Source organism: Conger conger, chromosome 5 (assembly GCF_963514075.1).
Source record: "Conger conger chromosome 5, fConCon1.1, whole genome shotgun sequence".
In the NCBI taxonomy this organism is placed as follows: domain Eukaryota; kingdom Metazoa; phylum Chordata; class Actinopteri; order Anguilliformes; family Congridae; genus Conger; species Conger conger.
In genome coordinates, this window is record NC_083764.1 from 61316280 (window position 1) to 61328843 (window position 12564).

The following is a 12564-nucleotide window of genomic DNA, read 5'->3' on the forward strand; positions in this document are numbered from 1 at the left end:
CTCTGCGGCGCTAACGTGTTGCAGAAAGAGAGAGGTGCATTGTGGGGCTTTCCACGGAACAATGGCTGGGGAGTTTTTATTCGGGGGGGGGGGGGTGTGTGCTGATCGGCTTCCCGTGCGCGACCGTTGCGGGCTGTTTTTCGGGGCGAAGGTCACGACCGCAGCGCCCGCGCCCGTGTCTGAGCCGGGGGTCATCCGGGGTGAGGGCGCCAGCGCGGAGAGGAGGGCGGAGCCTCCAGGTTTTCAGACACGGTTCACCTCGCAAGTTTTGACTTGAGCGCTCCGTTTGACATTCTTCACATTTCCCCTCTTACGTCTCCTCAGTGCTGTGCTCCCCCCAGGGGCGAGAGCAAATGTGCGATTTATTTTATTTATCTTTTTTTTTGGGGGGGGGGAACGACTTTGCCTTGTTCTGGTTGTGCTCTCTGACATGTTTTTGTTCCCGGAATCACTTACTACTTTCGAGATCTGTGCGCTCAAACTCCCCCTGTCAATCAAAGTCATGTTGTGGGTTTCTGTTTATGTCTAAGAAGCCGATCTGTTATTGTTCTAATAATCCAGGGCTGCTTTTGCACTCTCCCTTTCTGTTGACTCTCCTGTAAGTTCAGTGTTTGCTAAATGCTCAAATACAAACCTAGTCTCCATTGTTGGACAGTGCTGCCAGCACAGCGGGGTGTGTTGAGATCAAACAGAGTCCATTTCCAGAGTCCTACCACCAAGTAGTAATAATAATAAGGTTTAATAATGATATTTATACAAGCCTTTGTATTCAGTGCGCTAAAAATGACTTTTCAAAATGAAACAAAAAAAATGTGGTTTGTGTCAGAGCAAGTTCCTGTGCACAGTTGTGCCAGCGCACATTGCTAAACTGGAGAAGTGATTAATGTGTTCTGCATGCATGTCGTCCATCCACTCTCAAATAATAATAAAAACAACATTGTGATTGTCCAATCAGTGGCATTGAGAGCAGCAGCCGGCCAGTAAGCTCGGCTTTTAATGGTTGGCTCGCTTCCGGTGGGATGAAACCCTCCCCAAAAGAAGTGAAAAGGAACCAGAGGCGAGGCGTTGGGGAACGTTGTGTCCCGTGTCAGCGCCCCCGTGTCAGGGCAAGCTCTGGCGTGCTGAGTGTGGAACACGTGCTCGCCGTTCCGGTACGGCGGGCTCCTGGCGGAGGTTTTCAGCGCGCTGTCTTCACCTGCCGTCGGTCCTGGCCACCGCGTGGCGTGAAAGCGCTTGGCTTTAGAGGGGGAGGATGAGGAAGAGGAGGGAGGGGGGGAGGAGGAGGAGGAGGAGGAGGGGGGAGGGGGGGTAGTAGGGTGTTGCGCTCTGTAACCGACGCGGGATTTCAAACCGCAGGTGAGGGAGGAGATACAGGAAGTTACAGGAAGGGGCTGCTTCATAATTAATGTGGGGTTAATGGTGGCATCCGCCATTCTGTTTCCACAGTGCCGCGGTTGTGGTCTCTCTCTGGTCGTTAGGGCTGGGTTTGAGCGGGGGCCGCTTTAGTGGATAGCGGTCCTACTGCAACCAGTTGCCGTTGTGCTACTTAAATGGAACATTCCCCTCTGCCTCTCTCTCTACATCCCGCCCCGCCCCACCCCTTCTCTCTCTCTGCCTCTCTCTCTCTCTTTCTCTCACCCCTCTGTTGCTCACTCCCTCTCTTCTTCACTGGTAATGGGGGGGGCAGGTGAGTGTGTTTCCTAGAACAGAAGGGAGCTCTGTGTGTGTGTGCATGTGTGTGTGTGTGTGCATGTGCCTGCGTGTGTCTGCGTGTGTGTGCCTGTGTGTGCTTAGGTAAATTAAGTTCCAGTCTTCTGTAATTCTCCCATTGCATGCTGGGTAACCAACACTCATGAACATGTTTATTTCCTCTAGAAGGCTGCCTCGTGCTACTTCTCTCCCCCTCCTTTCCTCCCTCCCTCTCTCTCTCTATCCCTCCTTTCCTCCCTCTCTCTCCCTCTCCCTCTCTCTCTCTCTCTCTCTCTCTCTCTCTCACTCTCTTCCTCATCTGCACCATGCAGTAGCATGTCTCTGGTAGGATTGTTGCTTTTTGTTTCTTCTTTCTTTCGCTCCGTTGATCTCAGTATTGGTCCAGACTGTTTTCATGTGGCAGGGAGGAGTCTGGGAAATGTATGTTTTTTTGGACGACACAGTCGGCTCCCTCTTCTCCAAACGGTGTGTGATTTACGGACGCCGTGTGGTGCAGTTTTCTCAGAAAGTCGTGCTCATGTGCGCTTGGAGGCAGGCACGCGTGTGCCGTTTAAAAGATGGCGCCGGTGCGTTTCCCGGGTCCTGCCAGACAGAGTCATACGGTCTGTTAAACTTAATGATGTGGATCATTTCCAAAATATCTAAAATAATATGTAAAACAGAGTGGGCATATTGCTTGCGCATGCAGAGCCCACAGAACTTTTCTATAGCTTTGTGGTTCAGAGGGAAATTGTGTGGACTGGTGAATCGGTGTGCGCTTTCCTGTCGAATGTTTTAACCGATGAAGATAGTTCACACAACATCAGCTTTCTTCCATTTTTGACAGTCATATTCGGGATATTAATAAAAAAACGCCCCCCCCCAGTTATTATTCTATTTCTCCCTTCTTCCCTCTTTCCTTTCCTCTCTCTCACCCTCCCTCCCTCTCCCTCCCGCTCACTCTCTCTCTCCCTCTCTCTCCCTCCCTCCCTCTCTCTCTCAGACCTTGCCTGGCTTGCTGTCACCTGGCTCTCAGCCCAGAATGTGGCTGTTAAGAAGGAGCGCTCTGATTGGCCGCGGCGGACTGTCTCGTAGAGGGGAATCAGCCTCTCCGCCAATCTCCCGGTCTCCCCTCTTCACCCCCCCCCCTCCCTCTCTCTCTCTCTGTTTTTTCTCTCCCTCGCTCTTTTAAACACGTTTACCGAGGCGGTCCTCGCAGTGCTTAGCCGTGTAAGTGAGACGATGTTTCTTCGGGGCTTCCTGGAGGCTGCGTGATCATGGCGCGCGTGTGTTTGTGTGTGTGCGTACGGAGGGGCTAACGGTCTCTGTCTCCCGCAGGTCGGTACTGATGAAGTGTGTCTGTGTGCATATAAAAGTGTGTCGGTGTGTGTGTGTGTGTGTGTGTGTGTGTCTGTGTGCGTATAGGCGGGACTAGTGGTCTCTCTCCCCCAGGATGGTACTTAGGAAGTGTGTATATGTGTATAAGTGTGTGTGTATGTGTTGGTACTGAGGAAGTTTTTATTTGTATGTGTGCACATGTGTGTGTGTGTAAGTGTGTGTGTCTGTGTGCGTATAGGCGGGACTAGTGGCCTCTCTCCCCCAGGATGGTACTTAGGAAGTGTGTCTGCGTGTATATGAGTGTACGTGTGTTTGTGTAAGTGTGTATTCGTGTGTGTGTATGTGTGTATGAGTGTGTGTGTATATGTGTATAAGTGTGTGTGTATGTGTTGGTACTGAGGAAGTTTTTATTTGTATGTGTGCACATGTGTGTGTGTGTAAGTGTGTGTGTATGTGTGTGTGTCTGTGTGAGAAAGTGTGACTGTGAGTGTATGTAGATATGACTGTGTGTATGTGCTGTTTTGTGTGTGTGTGTGTGTGTATGCGTTTAAAGGTCTCTCTCTCCCGAAGGTTGGTACTGAGGAAGTGTGTATGTGTATATGTGTGTGTGTGTATAAGTCTGTTTGTGTGTGTGCGATTGTGTATAAGTGTGTGTGTATGTGTATGTGTATAAGTGTGTGTGTATAAGTGTGTGTGTAAGTGTGTGTGTGTGTGTATGTGTATAAGTGTGTGTGTATGTGTATGTGTATAAGTGTGTGTGTATGTGTATAAGTGTGTGTATAAGTGTGTGTGTGTGTGTATGTGTATAAGTGTGTCTGTGTGTATGTGTATAAGTGTGTGTGTAAGTGTGTGTGTGTGTATGTGTATAAGTGTGTGTGTAAGTGTGTGTGTGTATGTGTGTATAAGTGTGTGTGTGTATGTGTATAAGTGTGTCTGTGTGTATGTGTATAAGTGTGTGTGTGTGTATAAGTCTGTGTGTATATGTGTGTGTGTGTGTATGTGTGTAACGGTCTCTCTCTCCTGCAGGTTGGTAAGAGGTGAAGTGCGTGTGTGTGTGTGTGTGAGTGTGTGTATGTGTATAAGTGTGTGTGTGTGTAACGGTCTCTCTCTCCTGCAGGTTGGGAGGAGGTGAAGTGTGTGTGTGTGTGTAATGGTCTCTCTCTCCTGCAGGTTGGTAAGAGGTGAAGTGTGTGTGTGTGTGTGTGTGTAACGGTCTCTCTCTCCCGCAGGTTGGTAAGAGGTGAAGTGCCTTTCCTGAGGTTTGCTGCTGCCGCCGCCGCTTGGAACCGCTTCCGGAACATTCTCCGCCGCTTGCCCCGCCGCCCGCCGACTCCAGCACACCTGTGCCTGCCCTGCGACCCCCACCTGACCCCCTGAGGCCCCCCGCTACAGACGCCAAGCTCCGCCCCCGAACGGCCGGCCTGTCTCTGAGAAGCCCGACGGTTCCCTCCCTCTCTCACTGGTTCACCCCGGGTCTCGCTCCTCTACTCCCGCCGGGCATCAGCAGCGAGTTCCGGTTCCGGTCCAAACGGGTTTTTCGGGTCGCCGAGTCGCCGCACAGGAGGTTCCAGCGCCGGTCGAATTTCCCGCCGCCTGTTATCGCGGTTCGTCTCCAAGGACAAGGACACGAGGCGACACTAATATATATTTTGAGTCACGCGTTGAGCGAACGGTCGAGCTAGACGAGGGACGCCGCGCCTCGCCCGGATTTACCCGCGTCCGCCCGCACGCCCCCCCCCACTCGCGTCGCCATGGCGGCGAACATGGCGCACATGCGCGACACCAAGTGGCTGACGCTGGAGGTGTGCCGCGAGTTCCAGAGGGGCACCTGCTCCCGCTCCGACATGGAATGTAAATTCGCCCACCCGGCCAAGAGCTGCCAGGTGGACAACGGGAGGGTCATCGCCTGCTTCGACTCCCTCAAGGTGAGTGCCGCCTTACTCGTTCCGGGTCAGAGGTCAAAGGGCAAGGTTTATCGGCAATTTGTCCATGAGCGTTTGGACGGTGACGCGGTGTTAAAGGGATGTCATTCATACTCGGTTCACTTCATACAGATGTAAGTATCCTGCAGTTAAAGACCTGACACTACGCGCTTTTTATTTGAGGCTATTTACATCCATATAGAATACTTACGGACCTCACTCTACATCTGAAAGCAGGATGAAGGCGGCTGAGTTTTGTCTGACACGCGGAAAGGGGTGAAAACAAGAACCTCCTTGGTGTAAAATCCAGCGATGACCAGCTTGAAATTACCAGCTACCAGCTGTTTCGAAAAACATACCTTGAGCCGGTTGAACCATGTTGAGTATGGAGCTGGTCTGAGCAGGTCAACCAGACGACCAGCTGACCAACCTAGCTTGAGCTGTTACATTTTAAGCCCCCGGCCCAGTGCCCTGGTCTCAGGTCCTTATATTAGTCTCCCTCGGGCTTCCTGATGATTGCGGTTCCTTCCTGCTTCCAGCCTTTTTAAAGTCTGCTGTGGGCCTCTGAAGGAGGCCACACCCTGCCCCTGAGGATTGTGGGATAGCAGCCACCGCTACCATGGCTGGCAGGCGCAGGCGGGTTGGTGCTATCGCGGTTCAATCTCACCGCCGAAAAAAAAACTGCTCAAGCTAGGTTTTGAAAAAGTTGACCTTTTAAGACCAGCTCCCAGTTTGACATGGTATACCCGGTTGGCCAGTTCAGACCAGCTCCCAGCTCGACATGGTTTGACCAGCTCGAGCTAGGTTTTGAAAGCCGGATGACCAGCTACCAGCTCTGACAAGCTACCAGCACAAGCTGGTTAACCGGCTCATACCCAGCTAGACCAGTTCATGAGCAGCTCACTTTTCAAGCTGGCATAGCTGGATTTACAGCAGGGATCACTGGGTCTTTAATGTCCGCCCGTTGCTCTGCTTTATTTCCGGTGAGAGGGCAGGGTTTTCTGGAAATTAGATATCTGGTTAGATATCAATATCGAATTGATATCAATGAGATATCAATGTTCAAGCTGGTCAAGCTGGCATAGCCGGATCTTACAGCATTACATTATACACAATATGTGCCATTTAGCAGACGCTCTTATCCAGAGCGACGTACAACATAGTGCAAGGCTCCACCGTTATCCTGTCTCTCTTGCTGTCACGTTGACGGTCCCGTAATGTCGCCGGTCGTTTAGGGAGCGGAGAGTTTGACGCCCCACGGCTCCCTCGGGGTACAGCCAGCCGCTGGGGCCAGTGCTGTGTGCCTCCACCTCGGCCGCGGCTGTGGGTTTGTGCCCCGGGCCAGATCGTGCGTAATCGTTTCCTAAAGGCTCGTTCGGTCGGGCAGATATTCAGACTGAGCCACAGCCCCAGCTTCATCCCCCCCCCCCCCCCCCCCCCACAGACACGCCGATGAATCCTGTGTGAGCGAGTGAATGTGTGAATGGATGGGCGAATGGACGAAAAGGCAGAGAGAGGAGAGACGGTAACGCGAAGTAACTGGAAAGGACTTGAAAAGGACTCTTTCTCTTTCTGAAAATGTAATCAAGCTTGCAAACAAGAACCCCCCCCCCCCCCCATCACCAAAAAAGAAACAGAAAGAAAGGTTGTCAAATGGAAAAAAGTAGCTGGCGGTTTTGGTGCGCTCTCTATGAGTAAACGTGGCTCAAACACTCCCCCCCCCCTTTCCACTCGTAATGAGAAGCAGATCGGCCTCAAAGCAGGGGTGAGCGAAGCCTGGTGGTAGATACAGGAAACAGGAAGTGATGCGCAAAAGGCAGGACACTTGTGTGCTTGTAGCTGCGGTTTGAGAGAGGGAGTGCAAGAGCAAGAGAGTGAGAGAGGGAGAGAGAGAGAATGAGAGAGAGAGTACAAGAGCGAGAGAGAGAGAGAGAGAAAGAATGAGAGAGAGAGAGACAGAAAAAGCGAAAGACAAAATACACAAAAGAGTGGAAACATATGTTTTATTTGATGCCAACCCGGATTTGGACCGACTGTGCTCCTGACGGCGTGCGGGCTGAAGTAGGCCGAAGCCTCCTGCCCTTAACCACACGCGTGTCCTCGTTCTGGGAAGGGTACGAGGGGTGTCCTGCTTTCCCGGGGTTTAAGTGGAGCATCTTGTCACATGCAAGGCATCATGGGACACGCACCAGGGCTCTGCGGGCTCCGACGCTCTCTCTCTCTCTCCTGCCCCATTTTAAAACCTTCCCCCGGATTCGCCGGATCGCGTCGCGGCGCCCGAACGACCGCCCGGCGGAAGGAATGTTTAACCGGTAGAGAGTGTGAAGAACACAAACACTCACCGCTGTCCTGTGACATGTGGAGAGCAGGTGGGCTTTGGACCGCTGGTGCGGCGTTTCGCAGGCTTGTCCGGGGCTGTTTTGGTTTTAAATGTTTTCGGTTTAGCTTAGTGTGTGTGGAGATCTCCCTCCCGACGTACGGGAAAAAGGCATCTGCCGTCATTGCCAGAACGGAACACAGTCGGTGTCGAAATTTCCTCGGAAAAGCCTCGGAGCTGTTCAAGATGTCTCACAGACGTTGCTATAACACTCACACACACTCACACGCGCACTCAGACGCACACATGCACACACACACACACACACTCACTCACACGCGCACTCACACGCACAGACACACACACCCACACACACTCACATGCACACACACACACACACTCACACACACTCACACGCGCACTCACACGCACACATGCACACACACACACACACACACACTCACACGTGCACTCACACGCCCAGACACACACACCCACACACATTCACATGCACTCACACGCACACATGCACACACACACACACAGACACACACACACACACACTCACTCACACGTGCACTCACACGCCCAGACACACACACCCACACACACTCACATGCACTCACACGCACACACGCACACACACACGTGCACACACACACACACACACACACACACACACACACACACACACAGGAAAACACCTTGTTATTGAGACAGATCAGAGGAGAATGAGCACAGTGGTTGTAGGTGACAGGAAGGTGACAGTAACTCAAATAACCACGCGTCACAACAGTGGCGTGCAGAAGAGCATCTCTGAACACACAACGCGTCAAACCTCTAAGTGAATGGGCTACAGTAGCGGAAGAGCAATGTGTCTAAAATGTAAGTCTGATACACACCTAATGACGTGTCCACTGAGAGGGTACTGTATAAGCAGTCACCCTGGCCTCAGTGTTGAGATGAGAGAAGGAGAGAGAAAATGATTGTGCCATCGGGGTGTAAATATTTAGACAGGAATCAGCAGCTCGGGTGTGTTCCTACACCGGCCCGGGGTCATGTGCCTAACCTCTCCGTTCGGCATACCTCCACATCCACCTGTCGCACCCCTCACCCCGACCCAATCGAAGGTCAGCTCCCTGGCCGGGGTCAAGGGTCAAGGGTCACGTGCATTGCCTCATAGACGCTCCAGGAACGCGGGCGGGAAGCGGCGCTCTGTTTTCGCTGCTACAATCAGAGGAAGAGAGATCGGGGGGGGTGGGGGGGGTGGAAAATGATACTTCCTGTCGCAGCGATCGTTAGAGACCAGCGCACTGCGCTCCGGTGGGGGAGGCTGTGCTCACAGCTGCCCCTCTGCATGTGGAGAGGGCTGAGGGCACCATGGGGATACAAGCAGTCACAAGGGGTGGCCAATGGGGAAACAGGGGGGGACATAGGGGGGCACAAGATGACATAGGGGGACATAGGGGGACATAGGGAGACACAAGGTGACATAGGGGGACACAGAGGGACATAGGCGGTCATAAGGTGACATAGGGGACATATGGGGTCACAAAGTCACATAAGGGGACAGAAGGTGACATAGGGCGACATAGGAGGACGCAAGGTGACATTGGGTGACGCAAAGTCACATAGGGGGACATAGGGTGACACAGGGGTGACATAGGAGGTCATAAGGTGACATAGGGGGACATAGGGTGACACAGGGATGGCACATTGACAGGGGGGACACAGTGACAGATGACTGTGCTCTGTACGACTGTGCTGTTGTTCCTGGCTGACAGAACAAGGTGTGGCTGGATGTACTGAGTGTCAGTCCTGATGATTGAGTAGTGTGTGTGTGTGTGTGTGTGTGTGTGTGTGTGTGTGTGTGTGTGTGTGTGTGTGTTTATGTTGGATAATATCAATTCTTCTTTTTCATCCTGGTAAACAGTGCAGCTCATATCCACGCACATACACTTACTCACATACACACACTCACACACACACACACACACACACACACACACACACACACACACACACACACACAAAGACAAAGTCAACAGAGCAGAAAGCAGCTCCAACACTCACACGCTCAGTCACACCCTCCCTCTCACACAGATGTGTAACTACTAATCCACACACACATTCTCTCACACAATCACGCGCACATGCACCCACACACACAGACACATGGAGACACACACACATAATCACACACACACACACACATACACACACAATTGCACTTACACACAGAGACAAATGCAGACACACAAACACACAATCACACAGACACACACACGCAGACACACACGCAGACACCCACAGACACACACACACACACACACACACACTCCCTTCCCTGTGCGGTGACTCAGAGCAGCAGTTGGGCGTGGTGGCTGTGCTGGTACGTACGTGTCCGGTCATTATGTGGATGGTTATGAGCCGAGAAGCTCAGTCCGAGAGGAACAGGACTGGGTGAACACACAGCTACAGACACACAGCTACAGAGCACTAAGGAGTGTCTCACACACACAGCTACAGACACACAGCTGCAGAGCACCAAGAACCGTCTCACACACACAGACACACACACACACATACACTCACATAGACACGCACACAAACACACACACACACACATACACTCACACAGACACATACACAAATACATACACACGTATGCGCACACAAAGAAAAACACACAGACACACACACAGAAACAAACACACATACACACACACACACACACACACACACACACGCTCATGACACATGACCCCAGTAGAAACAGATCAGCACTTCAATCCCACAAATAGATCCAAGTCAATAAAAGAGTTGTAGTGGCTCTGTACAGTACAGGGCCTGCAGGTCAGATTGCCATGGAGCAGCTGTTGGCAGGAGAACAGTGCAGCTCACATGACTGAGCGGTGCTGGCAACATTGTACATTGTCACGATGCCACTGTCACCTCCCCGCATCCTTCCCATCACGTTGCCATGGCGTTGTCGTAGCATCACCATGGCCACTGCGGGCTGTGCACTGATGCGGGGTTTAGGGCCCGGGCTCTTGGCTTGCGCCTGCTTTGGTCCTTTTTAAAGCCACGCAGACACCGCTCCTGGGGTGTTTGTGAAAGGCTCTCTGCTCCTCTCCTCTCCTCTCCTCCTCTCTCTCCTCTCCTCCTCTCCTCTTCTCCTCTCTCCTTGCCCCTCCTCCCCTCTCCTCCTCACCCCTCCTCTCCTCTACTCTCCCCTCCTTCTCTCCTCTTCTCCTCTCTCTTCTCTCTCCTCCTCTCTCCTCTCCTCCCCTCTCCTCCTCTCTCTCCTATCGTCTCTCCTCTCCTCCCCTCTCCTCTTCTCCTCTCTCCTCTCTCCTCTCCTCCTCACCCCTCCTCCTCTCCTCTCCTCTCCCCTCCTCGTGTGGACAAGCGGCTCTGTAAGAATGTGCTGACGACCCCCTCGTGTTTCGGGCTGTAGGGGCGTAGAGAGCAGCCGTGGTACAGGAGAGGAGCCCGCTGAGAAGGACTTCCTGTTTAAAGTGAGGTCACAACCCCTGTGTCAGAGGGGACCTGTTGTTGAACGGGTGTACAGTAGGAATGTCTGAATTCCACGACCGGAAGCAATAACTCTTACGTTAACCTCGTGAGACCTGAAAAGAAAATGAGAAAAAAAACCAAGTCTAAATATCACATTTTGCAAGTGTCTTTGATGACAAAAACATGCCGCAGTGAAAATATTTGCGCAAATATAATGAATTTAATTTTTATTGCGTGTCCCTTGGTGAGCATGGTTCAGCGTGTTATAGGCCTAATATATGGCTCTTGTGATGAAGACCATACTTGTGTTGCCTACTGAGGACAGAAGTGAATTCCTGGGTCTGAGAAGGTTAGGGGGGCAAGCCACAGAGGTGCTTTCACAAATTCTCTTCATACTGAGGTCTTGAAACACGCATTCAGACTGCTGGTGACACTTTATAAGATTTAATAAGATTCATCAATGGGCATTAACTATTGTAGTTGTTAACAGGAATTAACGATGGATTCATTAAGTATGAAATTAACTGTTCATTCGTTCGGTTTTGCTATTTACGGATTCGCTGCTTTTCACTTGTTGAGGAACTTATGCACTTGTAAGTCGCTTTGGATTAAAAGCATCTGCTAAATGACGAAAAATGTAAACGTTAATGCATTAGTTAACAGCAAACTAATGTATTTGTTACATTATATTTATACATTAGCAAACCATAGGATGAACTTATCATTCGTTAACCTTTAGCAAATACATTAAACTGACCTTTTCATTCCAATATGAATTGGCAATAGCTAATGTAGCTGTGAACATGAATTAATGATGTACAAATACATTAAACAGAGCTGGACAGCTGTACATTAATTTCTTAATTACTAAAATAGTTAGTTAACTACAGTAGTTCATGCCAGTTAATGGAACCTAATTGTGAAGTGTTACCTCTATGGCTGTATTTTGATTAATATTTACTGTAGTTTATCAGTCCCTACCTACGAATGAGTAGAGAGAGGCACTGTGCATTGTGGTGTTGGCTGACTGTGTGGGCGTGTGAGGAGGATTGAACGAACGTCTGTGTAATAAGACTGATGGATTAGCGTTACTGTACTGTAATGTTCCAAAGGTACATTTACATTTTATGCTGGCAGCAATAAGCAGTAAAGCAGTTTATCTCAAACTGAGCAGCAGATAATAAAACATAGAAAGTGTGTGTGTGTTTGTGTGCATGTGCGTGTGTGTGCCTGCACTCACCATGTGAGTATGTGTGTGTGTGTGTGTGTGTGCCTGTGCTCACCGTGTGTGTGTGTACTTGAATCCCTGGTGTAAAATCCAGCTATGACCATCTTGAAATGACCACCTACCAGCTGTTTCAAAACACAGTTTGAGCTGGTCAAACCATGTTGAGCATGGAGCTGGTCTGAACTGGGCAACCAGCTACCAGCTGTTTCAAAACCTAGCTTGAGCAGTATTTTTCAGCAGGGCATGTGAGTGTGTTTGTGTGCGTGCTGTGCGTGCATGTGTGTGTTTATGTGTGTATGAGTGTGTTTATGTGTGTATGAGTGTGTTTATGTGTGTATGTGTGTGTTTATGTGTGTATGAGTGTGTTTATGTGTGTATGAGTGTGTTTATGTGTGTATGTGTGTGTTTATGTGTGTATGAGTGTGTTTATGTGTGTATGAGTGTGTTTATGTGTGTGTTTATGTGTGTATGAGTGTGTTTATGTGTGTATGAGTGTGTTTATGTGTGTATGTGTGTGTTTATGTGTGTATGAGTGTGTTTATGTGTGTATG

The 12564-nt window shown here is 50.5% G+C and overlaps 1 protein-coding gene across 20 annotated transcripts in view; it reads left to right on the forward strand.

Moving 5' to 3' along the window:
• Positions 1-12564, forward strand: part of LOC133128146 (muscleblind-like protein 1) — a 74403-nt gene that overhangs the window by 25690 nt on the left and 36149 nt on the right. For 17 of the 20 annotated variants that reach the window (XR_009708730.1, XR_009708732.1, XR_009708731.1 and 14 more), the window contains exons 1-2: positions 2915-3027; positions 4257-4952. Coding sequence is in view for 14 of the 20 variants with exons in the window: in XM_061241454.1 (XP_061097438.1) it covers positions 4779-4952 (174 nt within the window). In the remaining 6 variants the exon portion in view is untranslated. Of the gene's footprint in view, positions 1-2914; positions 3028-4256; positions 4953-12564 lie in introns of those variants that run through there. The other 3 variants (XM_061241456.1, XM_061241457.1, XM_061241455.1) reach the window with 1 other exon arrangement.